Raw genomic sequence first — 20,091 nt, 5'->3', positions numbered from 1 at the left:
GTTTTATTTGCAATTTTAATTGTACTATGTATATTGTGCATTGCAAATTGTTCTCAACTGTTCTTAAATAATCGTTATATTGTTATATTTGAAAGGTTGATTTATCAACCAATCAAAAATATTTTTTTTTTAAAAAAAAAAGTAGTACAAGTAGACGGCCTGATGTACCAAAACAAACAAAGTTCCTTTCCTCTTACAACTGTTCAAGTCAGGTGATCCACTCTTCACCCTGGATCCCCCTCAGCCGGGCTCAGAACCCTTTTTATACTACAATCGTTGTGGATCCCCCTCTTCTGTGCTCAAATCCCCTCCTCCAATGTTCAGAGAATATTCTTTCTCAGGTGAATCACGGTTTACCCCGTATCCCCCTCAGCTGGGCTCAATCCCCTTCTCCAATGGTCAGAGAATATTCCTTCTCCAGCATGGGTCTGGCATGGATTCACATGCTCATGAATATTCCCCGTCGTCAGACTGGGAAACCTTGGTAAAAGAAAAAACTGTTTCACTTTCACTTACAAACTGTATTTCTCCTTTAAACCAATCACTGTCCTTTGGGTCATACTGCCCCCATCCATTGACAGCCTTTTCCCTAAGCCCCTCCTCTGGCAGCCACCTTCAGATTTTTATTGCATGCTTCAGTTTTGGGAGTCCTCGAGTTTGCTCTGTGAGCTACTTCTAAGTTTTTTCTTGTTTTTGATGGAAAAAGGTTCTATTTTTGCTCCGAAAGACCCCATGTGCTCTTTTTTCCATCTGCCGACAGCAGATCCGTTGTCAGTGAATTTCAGCGTCCTTCAAGGTCAAAGATCGTCGAAGTTTCCAGAAGGTCATCAGGCCTACTTCGCTCCCTCCGCCCATGACAGAGGAGAAGGAGGGGAGGTTCCTCTTCAAGCCCTGAGCTACGGAACGTGTTTGTGGAAGACAAGCACCTGCAATGCCTCTACTGCCTTCGCCCAGACCATTAGAAGGTGAAGTATGATATATGCCTGGGGTTCTCCAAACAGACGATGAAGGACAGGCACAGGAGACTGGTGGCATGCCTCACCCAGGACCAGCCAGTCCGAGGAGCAGTCTTCTAAGTCCTTTGAGAGTGTCTCATCCATGGGGGCCCAAGACAAGGCCAAGAACCGCAAGTCCGATTTCACCGCGGTCGCTGCAGAAGTGGGTCCCAAGGTAAATAGGGCACGATCGACATCACCCTCCGCCTCCATTGCCAGCCGGCAATCGAGCTCCTCCTCGAAGAGGAAATCAGCTACCCGGGCTACACTGCGGTAGAAGTCGGAGAGGCCGCGGACTGAGGAGAAGAAGGCTGCACTGCCCAAACATGCCCAATCCGCGCAGGCTAAGACTTCGTTGAAGATAGAGTTGGTGGTAGCTGCTCTAACTACTACTAAGGGAGCTGACCCTGTGAAGGTAGCCCCCGCAGCGCAGGAAGTATCCTTGCCCCCTGTGCGCAACACCACTGCAGTATCTTTGGCAAAGTCTGCTGGCACACCAGAAGGGGGGGAAACAGGCTCATGCCCCGGTTCAAGCCCCACGGGGGTGAAAAAAGGGGGGCAGAGGAGGCCCCAAAGCAGCCCTCCCAAGCCTTGGCACAAGCCATGGTGGTCTCGTCCACAGAGAGCGAGGACCGGGAGTCCTTGCACACCGTCCACAAAGCCATAGACGAGGAGGTTGACGGAGGCGACGTAGACGATGGCACAGGGCCTAATTTTCCGATCCTGCCAGCTCAGCCGAGGGATGTGTCTCTAGACATTCTGTCGACCCTTCACACCTTGGTATCAGAGATCCAGAAGAGGATGCCTCTGGTCCCCGTTCCTGTGGTCCCACAGCCCCCCGTTCAGCCTCCAACTAAGAAGAGGAAGCGTCATCCGACGCCACCATTTCAGCCTACCCATTCCAAGTTGTGCCCCCTCTCCCCAGCAGACCTTGACACAGGTACGGGGACGGACACGGCCACAACCACAGACGATGACGATATCGTCATAGCATGCGGCGGGTCTCCACATTTGGATGCTCCACTTAGGGCGCCCCCTCCGGACAAGGTGAGGTCATTACATTCCATGATCGCCAGAGCCTCTAAGCTTTTTCAGTTTGTGCCTGAAGAAATCAGGAAGGAGGGTTTTTTGTACCAGAGGTGCAAGTCCAGGAGGAAGACAATCATGGCAGTTCACCTTCTGGACAATGTATGGGATGAGGGCCTAGCCCTTATGAAGAACCATTGCATGGCTACAGCCAAACGGGATAGGCTGGAGAAGAAGTACCGGGTGCCGGACTCTGCACCCAAGTGCCTGAGGTCACAACCATCGCCGGATTCGGTGGTGTCGGCGGCCGCAAGGAAACGGTCGGCTAACCAGTCCTCGTTGTCCTCGTTCCCTCCGGACAGTGAGGTGAAGAAGCTGGACGCCATGGGAAGGAAGGTGATTTACACCGCGGCGTCCACGATCAAGGCGGCCAATGCACTGGCGATCCTAGCCAGGTACGACAGGGAGCTGTGGTACAAGCTGGGCCCATTCTAGAATTTCTCCCTGACGATAAGAGGATGGAGGCATTACAGTGGCGTTGGACGTCGCCGACACGGGGTTCCAGCAGATGGGGAACGGTGTCTGCTTTTGTGGACAAGGCTAGATGAAGGCCACGGATTTCCGGCAGGAAGTTCAGGCGCAGGTGTTGGACATGCCCTTCGACTAAGAGCACTTGTTTGGGAAGTCAATCGACGAGTCCCTCCAGGCCATCAAGGCGGATACAGAGACGGCCCGTTCTTTAGGCACTCTCCAGCAGCAGCTGCAAGGGACTCATGGTGGCAACAATAAAGCCAAACACAAGTGATCAGAGTTCAAGGGTGTTTATTAAACTGTATGCAGGTTTGAAAAATGCCTAATCTAAAGCTAAATCTAAGATGGGAGCAAGCGTCGACCATCAAATGAAAATAAGGCAGTCCTAGTGGCGTTGTGTCAAATAAAACGGCCCTATACTAAGAAACCTATTGACAAACCTTACGACTAATACAAAAGGGTGTGGGATAGTTCTCAAGAAAAGAAAGAAGTGTTCACAAATAAAAGTCAGGATGCGGTGCTTGGGCCTCCCTTCCCCACATTTAGAGCACGGTGTAAGGTGGGATCATGGAATACAGCACAGACTCGAGCTTCCTCAGCACAAGTTGACCGTTCTGTTCCAGTTTATCAGGAGGTTCGATGGCGAAGTCTCGTTTCCCTTGAAAGTCTCTTGCCTTCAAGGGCCTGATGTGTTCAAACAACAAAGCAAAATTTCCTTCAACAAAATGAAAGTTTGTTTCCTGGTTTTACTTAGGGTGAGGGTTCTTCACCCCTGGGCCCACTTTTCCAGGTGCTGACCCTTGTTCTTCATGGTATTGGGTGATTTCTTTTCACCCCTTGGATCTTCCTCTTCGGGGCTTGGATCCTAAAATAGTTCCTTTTAATATCAAGGGCTTCAAAGGTTGTAGCCTTCTGGTATCTGGATTTTCACTTAAACAGGGATTGACCAGGGTTTCTCGGAGCAGCGCCCACGTGGTACCAGTCCTGTTTTGCAGCTGGTCTCCCCTAGTCAATGTTACAGTTCTCACTTTGCCCTTTTGCGACTTTCATTCACCACCGCCAGGTTCTTATCAGCTTTCCCCTCGACTCACCGGCTGTGATGAACCACTTGGCGTTCTTCTTTACTGGAGTCAAGGCCGGTAGCACGGGAGCAGGAGTCTCCCTCGCTCCGACTTCTCAGCGTTGATACGCTATGTGTACCGTTGACATTTGTTGCAGTACACTTGGGCTATTGTCCCAGTCTTAAGTTCTTTCAGCGGAGGGTTCTCAGGGTTTTGTCAAAAAGGGCAAGGTTGTGTCTCTCCTCGTCAGCCTCTCGATATTTGCTGCCTTTATCCTCCTCTTGAACTGCCGGGTCTAGATAGCTGTCTCATCATGCGGTCTGCCTTACTCGTACTGTGCTCTCTTGTTCCACCTTTTATCCCTGTTAGGAAAGGAAAGGGCCGCCAGGTGTGTGTAATTTAGATCAATTGCCTGACTCTGCCTGATCCTTGCGGCAGAACATGTCAGGAAAACAGTTTTATTAGTCTGCTTTTTTTTCGTGGGGGTAAGACGGTGTTCGTGTTGGAAAGGGGAGGGGTTGGAGTGTCAGAGTGTCCTACAGGACGGGATGGAGAAGAGGTGTTATAGGGAATTATACTCTTTGTTCTAACGGTTTGGTGATTTCGGAAGGGTGGGTTTTGGGCGGTTTGTGGGAACTGTAATTGTGGTTCACTTTTGACTGGGAGTTCAGAAAGTGACAATGAGAGGGACGGGATTGGTAGGGTTTGCGGGGCAAACGAGAATAGCTGGGATCGTGACATAAACAAGGGGAATTGTGGGAACTGTAGTTTTTTATCTGAGCAGGTTGGGAGTGTGGGAAATAATAATCAGAGGAACAGGAAGAAGAATGATTGGGAGTATTCGGATAGGGAACAGGAAAACAAGGATTCTGAGAAAGATGGTTTCTGAATGCAACAGTGTTTGTAATGGATTCACCGGAGGCGGAAGAGGGGATGGTGGATTCTGGAGAAGGAAGTTTACTGGATGGAAGAGAGGTCGAATTGATATAGCCCATAAAAGCCTCATGGACCTTGTCTTCCTCGTCCCTTATTCCGGTATAGTACTGCGCCCACCCCTTGGGCATTTTCCCCCAGCACAACCACGGGCTTACCTACCAAGGTGATCCTCCCTCTCTCGTCCACCCCCAAGGTTGGAATCTGTGCGTGCCAGCCCTCCCCTGGCCACCTGAATAAGGGCATTGCGAGGTTTACCTGGGAGAAAACCGTCAGGTTTCTCACAAGGTGCTGTTTTTTTCGCTCCTCAAGGGAAAGTTGAGCAGGTCTTCCTAAGGTTTCTCCTCTTCGTACCGTCAGCCTTCCAGATCCATGACCCAGGAAGCCTACAGAGGCTGTTCCCAGGTCTTCGGTAGCGGAGGACAGTGTCACCGGCACTGCTGCAGGGCAGGACGCTGGCCCCAAAACAGGTCTGAACCATCCATTGTAACTCCCACCCAGCCCCTTGTGCCTATTCCAGTGACAATGCATTGCTTGGAGTACAAATGTGCCAACTGGCGGTGGGGTCCTGGGGGCTGCTACTCAGATGTATGACGGAGGTGGGCGTATACTCAGTTCCTGCATTATGCAGCATATTCAGAGCACTATTCTGTCATGGCCGCCGCCGGCTACGGGAGGAGCCTTGAAAAAGGGTGAGTTGCGCAATACGCACATGAATTACTGTGAAGGTCATTTGTTTGTTTAGTGGTCACTAAATAATATACTGTAAGAATCATTGTCATTGTTTGTTGTCAGTCTGTATTTCAACCGTTGTAAGCAAGTCTCTCTCTTTCACAGCTGTGTCCTGGCTCGCCCCATGGAGTTTGGGTCTGCAGCACGGATATGATGCTCACGATTCCCTCTGCACCAGGTGAGGCAACTGTGGGGCCTGCACCCCACTCTGGAGATGCACCACCCCTGCTAATCCACACACTATACACCTAAAACAAGTGTGCTAGTGCACTTCTCCCTTGTCTTGCAGATTCCTCTTGTATGCAAGTACTGGGACTCCAACATCCCCTCCCCCAAACATACACAAGACTGAATTAGTGCTACTCAACCGAGACCTGGAGTATCTGCTACTATTTTGTTAGTGGAATTCTGAAATGGCAGGTGTTCCCTGCGTGGTTCCAGTGGTATGGTGAAGGCACAGCTTGTCTGAGGCACCTCCTTAATTCAGACATGCATCATTTCTTTTGTTTTGTACAGAATTCGGATGGAGCTCAGCAAGTGCATCTAAATCCAGACCTGCAAAACAAAGGGGGGTCTGGGAGTCTCTCTACCAGCATGAACACAGTCCAATGACCTGTTCTTGGGTGAATAACCCCTCTGAGAGACTCTACCAAGTTTTTAGCTCACTGTCCCTTTCACAGAGAAGAAATGTCCCCACATATCAGCCTTTGTCCTGCACAGGGGCAGTCCAGTGACGAAATGCTAGGCAATTTTCCTCTGAACAAGAGTACCAACAGTAACCCCATACACGTGTTTCAGCCTTGTTGGGCATCCTCAGTGAGGTGGAACTGTGCCTCTCTAAGAACAGTGTGCAAGGGGTCCACGTCTGGATCACCCTGGTAATTTAGGGTGAGACCCAAAATGAATTTATGCAAAACAAAGGGGGGTCTGGGAGTCTCTCTACCAGCACGAGCACCGCCCAATGACCTGTTCTTGGGTGAATGACCCCTGGGAGAGACTCTACCAAGTCTTTAGCTCACTGTCCCTTTCACAGAGAAGAAATTTCCCCGCATATCAGCATTTGTCCTGCCCAGGGGCAGTCCAGCGCCAAAATGGTAGGCAATTCTCCTCTGAACAAGAGTACCAACAGTAACCCCATACACGTGTTTCAGCCTTGTTGGGCATCATCAGTGGCATTTTGTGCCACCATTTATAGCATCATGTTTCTATTCCATTTAAACGAGAAAGGTTTGTTCTACTGCAGCCTTTTAATAAACAACCATTATTTCTGTGACAGACACATGGTCTCAGCCATCCATCCCCTGCATACAGTCCTAAAGTGCTATTAGTGTTTGTCCACACAAAGAGGTAATTGCAAAGGATCCCTATATGTGTTTATCATACAGCATTCCTAGCCTTCCACTGTAAATAAGTAAATGGGGGTCACAACCAGCTTTCATAGTAGTTGTCTCAGAATTGACTCACATTGCTGTCTGAAGACGAACAGTACAGCCACACATAATCTCAGAGCAGTATTGGACGGGTGCATGGGCAGTCCACAGGGAGCTCTGTGTTTGTGTCTGGCCCATAAATTGCAATCAGTGCTAAGGATCAGTCGGACTTGGCGTTCACATTAAGTGCATCCACCATATGATGGATGAAAAGTTTTCCCTCCATCAGAGCCACTGAACATTCCTCGGGGCAGCTTTCCGTGAGATTTTGATCCACTCTGTGTTATGGCAGAGAAGAAAAGCTATGTGGCTACCTCAAGGTAGTACCCCAACATGGGCAGACCTGCCAGAATCTTTAGGCCTCACCCCTTCTGTATGGCAACACCAGCCATACCAACAAGGTTTCTGGCTTATTACGCATGATCAGCGAGGTGTTGCTTGAAACCTCTCTGATAACCCAGCAAGGCCAAAATGCCTTGTGCTTGTGATACCCAAAAACGGAGGAGTTTTGCTCATCGCACCTGGAAGAGGGTTGTTGGCTGCTACAACCCACCAGTATCTGCGTGCCCCCTCTTCCATTGTTTATCCTCCCAGCCTGGAAAATATCTGCTACAGAGCAAAGGGATCAGAGCTGGTGAGGGTGATGGTCGCAAGAGTGGGGCTTCAGCAGATGTTGCCTCATGACACCATCCTAGGACAAGCGTTCTAAAGGCCTATTTCTGGGAAGAATAAGGTGTGGCCCTTAATAGACCGTCCCACCTACACCTGTCTTTTGTCTGGTTCCTAAGTCATGCAACGTTCCACATTCATCCTGTTAATCTTGTTTGGAGGCCTTTGAAGGGAGAAGCTAGATTTCGGGCTCCGAAATACATTGTAATACATGAGTGGGTGGGGGTCAGGCCTCCGAGTTACTTGCCTGATTGGGTAGCATTGCTGCAGGCAGAGGCTGTAGGGCTTCTCTGTCACTGTTATTGTTCCCTGTGGCCATCGGCCATCCCAATCAGCATGGGCAGGAGGCTAGAGGCAGCATGCCTGAGCTGATGTCGAAATCCCCCAACTCCGCAGCACCCCAGCCCCCCCCCACCCCCGATGTCCAGCAAGGCTTCCGAAACCCCAGAGAGCGCCCTTGGACTTAGCTGCTATGCCCCCGTCTCGGATGAAGGGCACAAAGGCCCAGAGGAGAGAAAGAATTCCTTAAGCCTAAGGATTGTGAGAGGTCAAAATACCCAAGTATAATAACCAGCCAAACTGCTTACAGACACTGTGCAGAATCCAGGAAAGACTGACAAGGAGTTGCCAACAACCCTGGGGATTAAGTAAGACTGTAGGGATGAGAGAGCCACCAGCACCACCAGAAGGGATCAAAGGGATAAATATAGAACGAATGAAAGAGGGCAGGAGACCCAAGTATACTAACGAGCCAAATGGCAATCAGACACTACGCAAAACTAAGGGAAGAGTATCTGATAAGAGGTTACCAACACCCCTTGGAATACGTAAGACTGCGAAACTGAGAGAGTCGCCTCCACCAGAAGAACGCAAGCAGATAAATATAGAACGAATTAAAGAAGAACCCAGGGACAACCAAAGTGTGAATACAGGGAAGAGAATGATTAATGAGATGTTCCTCCATCGACACCAATTCAGATCTTCAATATTTTCAGGAACTTGAGACTTTGTGTTTGATTTTGGAGAGCCTTTTTGTGAACTTTTTTGACAAGAACAGAAAGAGAAACCAAAGAAGAGATGCCCAGCAGACCCAGGAGAGGCCAAATTACATAACTCTGAAGGCAGGATCTTCTGCTTAGTTTAAGTTATGTATTCTTCCGTGGTAGGCTCAGATAGAAGATAGGTTTGGACAGAGGATTTTGTTTATTATTTTAATTATTGAGAAGCATCCTTAGTATAGTTTTGTAGGAGGGGAATCCCCTTTTATCAATAGGGATAGACAGGTGTTCTTCCCTTTCATGTAAATAGAAAAGTCAACACAATCAGCCTCATTACGAGTTTGGTGGTATCTGGGTGGTAAATACACCCAGATACCACCAAATGGTATTACCTTTACCGCTACTTGGTCCGGCGGTATCATAAATGGCAGTAGGCGGTGCTAGTCCCCATTTATTTGAGTCCACTGGACTCGATGGGGGATTTTTGCGAAATTATCACAGCAGTAATTCCGCCAAAATTGGGTGGAAAGTTGGTGTATTTACCACTAGCTCATAGCTGGACGTGAATCCTCCAACTTTCCACCGAACGTATAGTTGGGCAGTGCAGTAATTTAGTAATACCGTTGCATTTTACCCACACTGCCCAACTTGTAATGAGGCCCATAATGTCTTCTGGTCCGAGTCCTTTTTCAGGCTAACCACAATAAACAAGAGCATGTTCAAATATTGTGACTGGGGCAGAGACATTAGATCAATGCTTTAGACGTAACCACCTGGTAATGAATAAGGTAGCTCATCTAACGAGGTGTTGAACCTATTTATGTTTTGTAGATTTCCATGCGGCATTCGATTCCATAAATTGTGTTCTTCCATGGAAAGGCTTTGCGAAAATGGGGACGGATGCAATTATTTTATGGCTCCTTGCATCCCTTCACTTTGCGACCTACACAATATTTGTTATCATCCATTGGGGAAAACAACTGTTGACTTCTCTATTGACTTCTCTATTAATAACATTGCTTGCTCCTTTTTGAATGATATTGGGGCCTGATGAGGGGAGTAAATGCTAATGTCCCTTTGATGGAAAGAAATATGTTTCCTAGATTGTTTGAGGCTGATGCTTTTTGAATCACATGTGAATAGCCTTCTTGCACTAGACAAGGGATTTCAGAAGTACTACCTGAGCAAAGGCCTAGTTTAGGTATCTGCAACCTTTGGCTCTACAGATGTTTTGGACTACAGCTCCCATCAGCCCTAGCCTGCATAGTCCATGGGGAGGTATTGTGGGAGTTGCAGTCCAAACTATCTGGAGAGCCAAAGGTTACAGACTCCTGGCCTAGATGATAATATAGTCACGGCCAAGATCTTGGCAGTAGGGTCTCATAGGCATATGAGAGATACATATTCCCTGCTGGGGGGGATCTCAATTCTCTTCATTGGTTTCATTACCTGCATTCCTTGATGTTTTCTGGTGGTTTATGGGTCCCACAGGAAGATAATTGCATAAAGAGTTTTACACTGGACTCAGGGGCCATTTTTCAACTGGATTGCAAGTTTCTTTAAAAACTGCTTGATTTTGCTGCATATATATGTGGGGGGAGACTCCCCGCATCCCGCCCTTACTCCCCCTAGATTAATTACTTATATCCACCCCCCACATATATATGTGGCCACATTCAGGCACAACTCTATGTGACCAATTATCCCACAACTAAGTGGGTCGCGCTGTAATCTACCAATCCCATTTGGTTTAAGCTTCTTCGGGTGAAAGTCAGATTCCTTTGGTTTGAAATCTCTTTAGTGGGCTAAGGACACCCCTTCCCCTGTTGTCACTTTCTTTGTTACCATTTGGACGGTTAGATCCAGAATGGGGTGGGGAGAATACTGAAAGCAATGTTTAATGATTAATTCAGGCGCTGACTGCAGTTATTAATTCACTTCAGCTATCATGTAGTGCTTAATTCTTAGGGCACTGCAAACAAAGTTGTTAGCTTTTCTCTTCCCCATTTATTTTATTTGTCTTTTTAATGTTGGAGTTTATATTAATGTTAATTTTATTCATGAAATGTTTTATTGTGAATTGTGTTTCTTTCACATGTGCATGTAAGGACCATTGGTTATGCAATAAGCTTTGACTTTTGCTTTTGGCATGGTGTTTACAACCAATAGTTTGGATACTCACAATCCAATTATTAAAATGTGTCATCTAAAAATAGTGCATTGGATATCACCTTATCCACAAAGATGACCTGCAAACGTGCACCTCAAATGGTGCACTAGCCAGAGCCCTTACATACACTCTGGCACTAATCTATGACAGGCCCCCAGCACCCACGCAGGACCTGGAGCATATTTCACAGCGTCTTTCACATTGTGGAATGTTAGAAATAGAGAAAAACATTTCTATCTCTGTTTGAGGCATAGATAGAGCTGCACCATCACCCTCCACATTGTATACCGCCCTCCTGTCTCAGTCACCGACTTCTAAGACCCACTCATGCATGCCCTCACTGACAACCTAAAAAAAGAATACAGTGTCTTTCCTCTTGGGAGACATGAACCTAGGCCTTAATGACCCGCGGACGGTCATGCAGCATCACTCAACAACGCCCTCTCCATTCTGGGTTTCAAACAAGCTGTGACAGAACCCACCCATATCAAAGGTCGAACCCTGGATTGGATATCCCACCACAACTGCCCTCCAACTATCTCGTCCATTACTCCAATTCTTTGGTCTGACCATTCAGCTATCCTCTTTGACCTGAGATTTTCCAAAACTAACCCCCCCTGCCTATCTCACTGCCACTTGCCTTCAACAGAATCTCTAAGCAACTCACAAAAGAAAGGCTCCTACAATACCTTTTGGTTCCTGAACTCAGCCCACCGTTTTCCAATAACCCAGACACCCTGGCTGCCACATTTAACTCCATCATCTCGCAGGCTGTGGACACTATTGCCCCTCTCACCCAAAGAAAAGTCAAGACCACCAAACACACCAACTCGTGGTTCTCACCTGAACTCCTGAAACTTAGCACCAAGAAAAGGACAGCCCTCTCAACATGGTTGGCCAAACCTAATGACGCCACCAAACTTGCCTTTAAAAAGAATTGCAAAAGAATACAAAACTGCCATTATTACAGCGAAACCCAACTCCTTCAACTCTAGAATAGCGAATGCTAAATCTGGTTTGAAAGAAATCTTCTCTATATTCAGGGAACTGGAAGCTCCCGCACCTACACCACCCTCTATCACAAAGGACAAGGACTGGTGCAATAAGATCCAGAAGGCTATGCTGGACAAACTGGACACCCTCAAAGACAAAATCATTAGCCACCAAAAAGCCTTAAATCAACAACTATCTAATCTACAACAACAACTGTCCAATGCACACAATACTACGCCACATGGAATACCAGAATTCTCATTCAAAGAAATGAATGAACATGAAGTTCTAGCAATCCTCAGTTCAATCAAGCCATCAAATTGCAAGGGTGATACTTGCCCAGCACAGCTCATAAAAGACAGTGCACTTACCTTGGCACCCTTTATCACAGCGTTCATCAACGTCTCCTTCAAAACCACTGTGTCTCTTCATGCCTGAAGGAAGCATGGGTGCACCCTTGTTTGAAAAAGCCTACACTGGACTCGAAAAGCCCTGGAAATTATAGACCTATCACTACGGTCCCATTTTTCCTTTAGGTGCACAAATACTTGGAGACTCATCACCTATTAGGTCTCCGACGATCAGGCTTCCGTCCCAACCATGGAAAGGAAACTGCCTTAATGGACCTTAAAAACCAGATCAATGACATCATAGATGCAGGTAAACCCACCCTCCTGGACCTATCGGCGGCCTTTGATCTGGTTGACCATGCTACCTTATGCCACCACCTTTCTACTACCGCCAACTTCTCACCTAATGCCACTGCTTGGGTATCGTCCATTCTCAAAGAAAGAACAATGAGTCTTCTCGGACCTAGCCTGCGCCATGCCTGTGATAATCAAATCTGGAGTGCCACAAGGATCCTGTATTTCGCCCATGCTCTACAACCTGTTCACAAGGTCGCTTTTTAACTTCTTAGACTCCCTAGGCATCGCATATACTAATTATGCTGATGATACTCAGGTCCTCACACCGCTCACAGGAAATTGAGGCCTACAAGGAATCACTTGATAATATCTACGCCACTATCCAAACCTGGACGGCCAAGAACTGGTTGTGCCTAAATAGTGAAAAAACTGACCTCCTACTCATCGGCTCACCGGATACCATCAAGAAACTGGACAGAGGCCACCAGGGGGCGCACAGGCAATGACAACCTGATTTGCGAGCTCCTCCTAAGGCCGGGTCGGTATGGGGTCTGAGCCCCCCCCGAAACCCCCCCACGGAGCGCAAGCGAGTCGATCGATGTGGTGACCCCCCAGTGCCCCCGCGGGGCGAAGCAACGGGGTCCGGGGACCGCCGGACGACGGAGTTCCGCGAGCGCGGCGGCTGTGGCGGGATCGTCGCAGGAGGCCGCGAGCACAGCCTGGGGAGGAGCGAGCGGACCCATCGGCGCTGGCCTTCGCCTCCCCCTTCAGGAGGCGCGAGCCGGGACGCCTCGGGCGAGGGGACTCCCGCCCGGAGCGGTCCCGGGGGTGGCCCCCCCGCCACAACAGGAGCACCAAGGGAAGCCTCGGCCTGACAGGTACGAGACACGGAAGGGGGGCGGACCCGTTTAACCCCCCACCGCTCCCCTTCACCGCCAGCAAGACCCGGCGCAGGACGGGGGCAGGACACCAGAGGCCCCCGCCGCTTCATCGGGGGCTGCGACCCGCCGCCCTGTGGCCGCACAACGCGCCCCTCCCCCCACTCCAGTGGGCTCCCAAGGGGCTCGGCAGGACCCGCTTTCGCCCCCCCGGGTGTGTGGCCCCCGCTGTGGGCAGGTGGGGCGTGTGCCCGCCCGGGGGCAACTTGCAAGGAGCAACTAGAGCTCCCAGGAGGGGGGGGGAGAGGACCCCAACGAAACAACACCAGCACACCACCCTGCAGACGCAAAAGCACCCCCCACCCATTCCAGAGGGGGAATATCGTGTGGCAAAAATACAAACGAGGTGCACGGGAGGTACTGCGGTGGCCGCCCTGGGTGTGGGGCCCCCGCCTGAGGCTGGTGGGGCGAGTGCCCGCCTGGGGGGCATCGGTCAAGGACCAGAAAGACCGCTCGGAAGGGGTGGGGACAGCATACCTTGCCAGGAGAGACCCCCAACGAAAAGACAGCAGCATTCCACCCAGCGGAGGCAATAGCACCCCCCCCCACTCTAGAGGGGAATCAACCTTCTAGAAATAAAATTGAGGTGCACTGGAGGCGCTGTGGTGACTGCCCGGGAAGTGAGGCCCCCGTCTGACGCTGGTGGGGCGAGTGCCTGCCCGGGGACAACCACCAAGACCGAATAAAGGCGCGCAGCAGGATTGAGGGGCCCCACCGCCGGAGGGACACCAACGGTCCAGCGAGGTGAGCCCACTGGGAAGTGAGGTAACTTTTCCGACAGTGTGCCCGGGGGGCCAACCTAATGGCCTGGCAGCAGAACCTGAAAAAATATCGGTACCAAGACTCGGTCCCCCCGTTATAGAACCACCCCACGGAGAGGGAATGGCCCATCTGGAACCCCCAGCACCCTCCACGGCCGCAATGGAGCGGGGATTTGCCTCCATACTGCAAGAGATCCGAGATATGCGGGCGGACATTGCCCAAAAGTTTGAAAAAATGGACCACCGGGTCGACAAAGTTGAGGACAGACTCCTTCAGGTCGAATCCAACCAATCTTCAGCGGCCACCCTTGAAGTAGAGGTAAACATGAGGCTGGCTGCCCTGGAAAAAAGGGAGGAGGAGAGGTCAAGACAGATGGACGATTTCGAGAACAGGGAGCGGAGAAACAACCTCAGGATCTTTGGGGTCCCGGAGTCGGAGGGGGAGACGGAGAGGGAGCTGACCCGCGTGGTGCGTAACATAATTGCCCTCCTCTTCGAAGAAGAGATGACTACTGAACTCATATTCGATCGGGTACATAGAGCGGGAGGTCGAGCAGGAGGCCCCCGGTCGATTCTGGTGCGGTTCCATTATTACCTGGAGAAGACGCAGGTGTTGGAGGCCTCCAGGAAGGCCCAGGAGATCACATACAACAACTCCCAGATCTCCATCTTCCAGGACCTCTCAGCATACACCCTGGCCAAGCGGAGGATGTGCGGCCCCCTCACGCAGTTGCTGAAGGAAAAAGGAGTGCGATACAGATGGGGCTTCCCCTTCTCCCTAACATTCGAGTACCTGGGCCAGAGAACGACATTGATTTCGGAGGAAGATATTAAGGGGGCTATCCAGGACTATGTCTCTGATCCAGCGCCCCGTCGGGAGCCACGGGGGCCGGCCAGGGTCGGAGCTGAAGACCCAGGCCCGCCGAGAGAAAGACGGAAAAAGTCAGGAGCGAGGAAATTCAGGAGAATGAATACGCCCTCCCCAAGGAAAGAAGGGCAGCAGAACGACTCTGAGGGGCAGTAGCTGGGCAGTCCCAGTGTGAACGTGGCCTCTGGAGTTCCCGTAGGGCACGGGTTTACCTGAGGGTGAGAAGCCCGGCAAAAGATAGGAGAAGAGGAGGAGACTAGAATCCCCTCGCAAAGCAAGTTGGGTGAGCAAAATCGGGGAGGGGATCGAGGGGGGGGGGCTCATGATAATGTGCCTGGTAACGATGGCCTGGCCGAGAGGGGCAGGCTGGTGGTCCGGCCAAAGCGCCAGCGATGGCTGAACTATCTGGCTGGACGGCGGGGCAGGGGTTGGGGGGATGGAAACAAGTTGGGGGTTGTTTGTTCAGGAAGGGGTTTGGGGGTCAGTTGGGGAAACATGTCAAAAGGATCCATAAGTCAATTCATGGGGAGTTAGAAAGGAGAATTGTTGCGAGGCAGCCATCCGTTAGAATAGAATTCATAGACAATGGCTGATGGTCTGCCGGCCCTGGGGGTGGGCACCCTGAATGTTCGGGGCATGAATACCCCATCGAAGAGATCCCTAATCTGCAGGGAGTTTAGGAGGGCTAAACTGGACCTTCTGTTTGTACAGGAAACGCACTGGGCAAGGGGAAAGGAGCCCCGGTTGCGGGGGGGGGGGAATCGAGGAGGTCTTTCACGCTTCCCATAGGACCAAAAAGAGAGGGGTGGCCATCATGGTAGCTAGAGATGCAGGGTTCGAGAAGGCAGATATCCTAAAAGACTCGGAGGGAAGATACCTGTTGGTCCGGGGCACCCTACAGGGCTCCCCCCTCACTCTGGCTGTAGTATATGGCCCCAACGAAGGACAGGCCTTATTTTGGGAAACGGTGAGAGATAGGATCAGACTATTCGTGCGAGGTCCGCTAGTGGTAGGGGGGGACTTCAACATGGTCCTCGACCCGATTATGGATAGGAAAAGGGTAGACCCCCTTACTCCCAGAGCTGCAGAAGAAGCTATGGCACAATCTTTTCAGAGGGTAAACGTGGAACTGGGCCTAACTGATACAATTCCTCTTCCCAGAGGGGGAATCCCTTCCTTCACCTATTATTCAGCTATACACAACTCTTTCTCCCGTATAGACTGCGTCCTAGTAGAGGAGGCACTCAGTCCATATGTGTCAGGCTACAGAATAGACCCTGTACCCTGGTCAGACCATGATTTAGTTAAAGTCACAATAGCGATGGGGTGGTGCAGGGAACGCAGAGGGCGCTGGAAGTGCAACAACGCTCTGTTAAAGGATGAGGTCCTCTCTCAGGAGGTCTTGGACTCCATAACGGAGTTCTTTGACCTAAACGACAACGGGGAGGTAGCCACTCACACGCTTTGGGACGCCTTCAAGGCTACCCTGAGAGGGGTCCTTATAAAACTTGGGGCCCAGAAGAAAAGGGAGAGGGAGATACAGGAGAAGGCTCTGAGAGATAGGATATCCCGCCTCCAACCGGCGAGCTCTCCGGGGCTCCCATTAGCGGGTGAACAGGTGGCCGCCCTCGAAGACTCAGGCTACAGCTTAAAGACCTGCTCCTACATAAGACAGAAAGGTGTCTCCAACTAACTAAACAAAAATACTATGAGAAGGGGGACAGGGCGGACCAGATCCTAGCCTGGAAGTTGAGGGAGGTCCAGAGGAATAGAAGGGTGAGGGAGGTGAGGGACGCCCAGGGGCTTCTCGGCAACGACTCCCCCCATATCGGTGAGGCTTTCCGCCAATATTACACAGCTCTCTACTCCTCAGAATATGATGGAGATGATGCCCAGATAGACACCTTCCTTGACTCAATACAGATTCCATCCCTCTCAAGAGAAATGGCAGAAGGGATAGAGGGTCCGGTCACAGAGGATGAGGTGGACAAGGTGATCTCCGGGATGAGGGTGGGAACCTCCCCCGGGGAAGATGGCTTCACAGTTTTCTTTTACAAAAAGTTCCGGTCCTCTTTGATCCCATACTTAGTGAGGGTCTTTAACGAAGTGCTGGACGGGGGCATACTCCCCGAGTCTATGATGGGAGCCGTGATAGCAGTCTTGCCCAAGGAGGGGAAGGACCCCTCGGAATGCTCCTCCTATCGGCCCATATCATTGTTAAATGTAGACGTGAAGATCCTGGCCAAGGTGGTGGGGAAAAGGCTGGAAGGCATAATGCCGAAGTTAATCCACGGGGACCAGGTGGGCTTCATAAGCGGGAGGCAGGGCTCGGATAACATCCGCAAGACCCTAGACCTGCTCCACTTTGCCCAATCATCGGAACTTGACGCTTGCGTCCTCTCACTGGACTCGGAGAAGGCCTTCGACCGGGTCGAGTGGCGCTATATGGAGCTTCTCCTTCAAAGAATGGGCTTTGGGACCCACATCATGAGCTGGGTAACTGCACTCTATAGAGCCCCCACAGCGAGGGTACAGGTAAACGGGACACTGTCTGGGTCATTCCCCCTCTCCCGAGGAACAAGGCAGGGGTGCCCACTCTCCCCCCTGATGTCCTCACCATGGAAGCCCTGGCAATTGCGGTCAGAGCGCACCCGAACATTAGGGGAATAAGAAGGGGAGAGATAGAATTCAAGCTTTCCCTGTTTGCGGATGACATTTTAGCCTACCTAGTGGATCCTTGTTCTTCCCTCCCCCCCCCTCCTGGCCCTGGTGTCAGCATTCGGTCGATTCTCGGGCCTAAAAATAAATACTGCAAAATCAGTCCTGCTCCCAATGCGAATAATAGACCCGGTGCTCGACCCCCAGAATAGGTTCCACGGGATCAAGGTGGAGAAGGTCGCTATACGGTACTTGGGGGTTCTCCTCCCCAGAGATATGTCGAAGGTGTGCAGTCATAATGTCGAAAAAAAAATGTCGACAGACAAAAATGTCGACAAAAAAATGTCGAAAAAAAAAATGTCGACTTTCTCTTTTTTTAATTATATATTTATTTTAGGGGTTTGGGAGCTAAAAAAAAGGGAAAAATTAAAAAAAAAATTAAAAAAGGGGGGTTGGGGGGGGGAACCCCCCCATATAAAAAAAAAATGCATTGAAAAAAAAAGTCGACATTTTATTTTTCGACATTTTTTTTTCGACATTTTGACTGTCGACATTTTGACTGTCGATATTATGACTATAAACCATGTCGAATCTGGGCTCCACCAACTACGGTCCCATGATTACAGAGATCACCGCGGACTTGAGGAGATGGGGTAAAATGATTCTCTCGTGGTATGGCCGAATGACAGCCGTCAAAATGAATGTCCTGCCACGACTCCTGTACCTATTCACAGCACTCCCGACCAGGGTCCCGGTACAGAACTTCAAAGACCTACAATCGGGGGTCCGTGACTTCGTGTGGCAAGGCAAAACCCCGAGAACTGGAAGGGCCGTCCTGACCCTACCAAGGGAGGAGGGGGGATTCGGGCTGCCAGACTTTCACCTCTACTTCTGTGCTGCCCAACTGCGTGTCCTCCTGGAGCACATGAAAGAGGGGCTGAGAACGTACTGGTCTTACCTGGAGGACATGGACGCCCATCCCCACAAAGTCTGCGACCTCCTGTGGACGCCTCGCAGGAAAATACCAGGGCGTTTACGGGCCCACCCGACCCTGGGAGTCCTATGGGACATTTGGAAGGAAGGCCCTCAGACCGCTCACCTCACCACATGGCCGTCTCCAATGTCATCCCTCTGGGGACACCCCATCAACCTGGGAGGAAGAGGGTTCAAACACTCCCAGATCTGGTCAGATAGGGGGATGGAATGGGCGGGGCAGATGTTCAGGGACGGTGAATTCTTACCTTATGAGGAGCTCAGAGAGGCACTGGGTCGTGACTCAATATCTATCTTCGAATACCTTCGCCTGAAGGGCATCCTCTGTGACCCATCTTGGGGCACCAATCTGCGAAGACAGTTGACCCCCTTTGAGAAGCTCCTCAATTTGGCGGCCTCCAGGAAGGGGGCGGTTTCAAGTTTGTACAGGGTCCTAAACACGTACAACCTTCAGGGCAGGAGGAGTTTTCGCTTGTTCTGGGAAGGCCTGGCAGGTGCCGAAATCTCTGAGGATGATTGGGCTAGGATATTTAAAATTGCATTTCACGGAAATCTTTTCACCGCTGACATGGAAAATAATTTTAAGATACTGCAGGGATGGCACAGAGACCCCGCAAAATTATCCAAGATGTTCCCGGGAGTGTCACCAAGGTGCCCGAGAGGGTGTGGGGAGACAGGGACCAGAGGCCACATGTGGTGGCACTGTGCAAAGGTTCAAACATATTGGGAGCAAGTGAGGGACTGGATGGAGGAAGTGACTGAGGTCCGCATACCACTTAATCCCCTGACGATGCTGTTGGGCCTCCCCCCAGAGGACACAGAGGTGCACCGATACCCTAGGATGTGGGAAACTATGTTAAGGGCTGAAAGAGTGGCTCTGGCCCAAAAATGGAAAAGTCTGGAGGCTCCCTCGAAGGAGGACTGGCTGAAAAAGGTCAAAAATATGTTTTTGATGGACAAATTGAGGGCCATGGTAAATGACAAAACTAGCTCATTCCTCACGGACTGGTCGGGTGTCCAGCAATCCTGGGGATGGGATGTGCACTGAACCCATTGAGAGACCCCCCACCCTGGAGATGAGGGGATTGACCCCCTTTTGAAGGTCAACCAAACTTGGGGCCCTAGGACCTGGGGAATGGCAGAAGCCAGCCAACTGATGTAGTGGTTATGCATCGCAACAACTCTATGACAAGGGAGACGGAGGCATCTCCGCGAGTCTCCCAAGATGAATACACTGAACTGGACACGGGGAAGGGGGGGGGAATCCAGGGGTGGGGCGGGAGGGTGGGGGGGAGGGAGGGGGATCCACTGTTCTTTTTCCTTGTTTGCTTATTTGTAAAATTTAAAATGCCAATAAAAACGGAAGTTTAAAAAAAAAAGAAACTGGACACCAAATACAACTCCTTTGTGATCGACAATACCACTTTCCCAGTCTCACAGGCAGTTAAAACACTATCCTGCAAAATTAATCAATGCAGCCAGACCTTTTCTGACACAACAGAACTGCCTCACCATCTGCAGAGCAATTATTGGGTCCAGACTTAACTATTGAAATGCACTACTGCTAGGCACTTCAACAAAAAACATCAGGAAACTACAGACGGTACAAAACAATGCCCTCAGAGCAGCCACTGGCATCTCCAGAAGAGACCACATCTCGGACACCAGGAAAGCCGTTCACTGGCTCA

At 50.5% G+C, this 20,091-nt stretch overlaps 1 protein-coding gene across 5 annotated transcripts in view; it reads left to right on the top strand.

Annotated features, from left to right (window-relative positions):
- FCSK (fucose kinase) overlaps window positions 1-20,091 on the top strand; it is a 1,510,689-nt gene that overhangs the window by 618,877 nt on the left and 871,721 nt on the right. For all 5 annotated transcript variants that reach the window (XM_069654984.1, XM_069654992.1, XM_069654977.1 and 2 more), the window contains one exon: window positions 5,384-5,456. In XM_069654984.1, coding sequence (XP_069511085.1) covers window positions 5,384-5,456 — 73 coding nt within the window. The remainder of the gene's footprint in view (window positions 1-5,383; window positions 5,457-20,091) is intronic.

Source organism: Ambystoma mexicanum, chromosome 1p, assembly GCF_040938575.1.
Source record: "Ambystoma mexicanum isolate Mex_15411 chromosome 1p, UKY_AmexF1_1, whole genome shotgun sequence".
Taxonomy (NCBI): Eukaryota; Metazoa; Chordata; class Amphibia; order Caudata; family Ambystomatidae; genus Ambystoma; species Ambystoma mexicanum.
The sequence above is the reverse complement of the archived record's forward strand: the minus strand, read 5'-3'. Positions and strand labels throughout refer to the sequence as shown.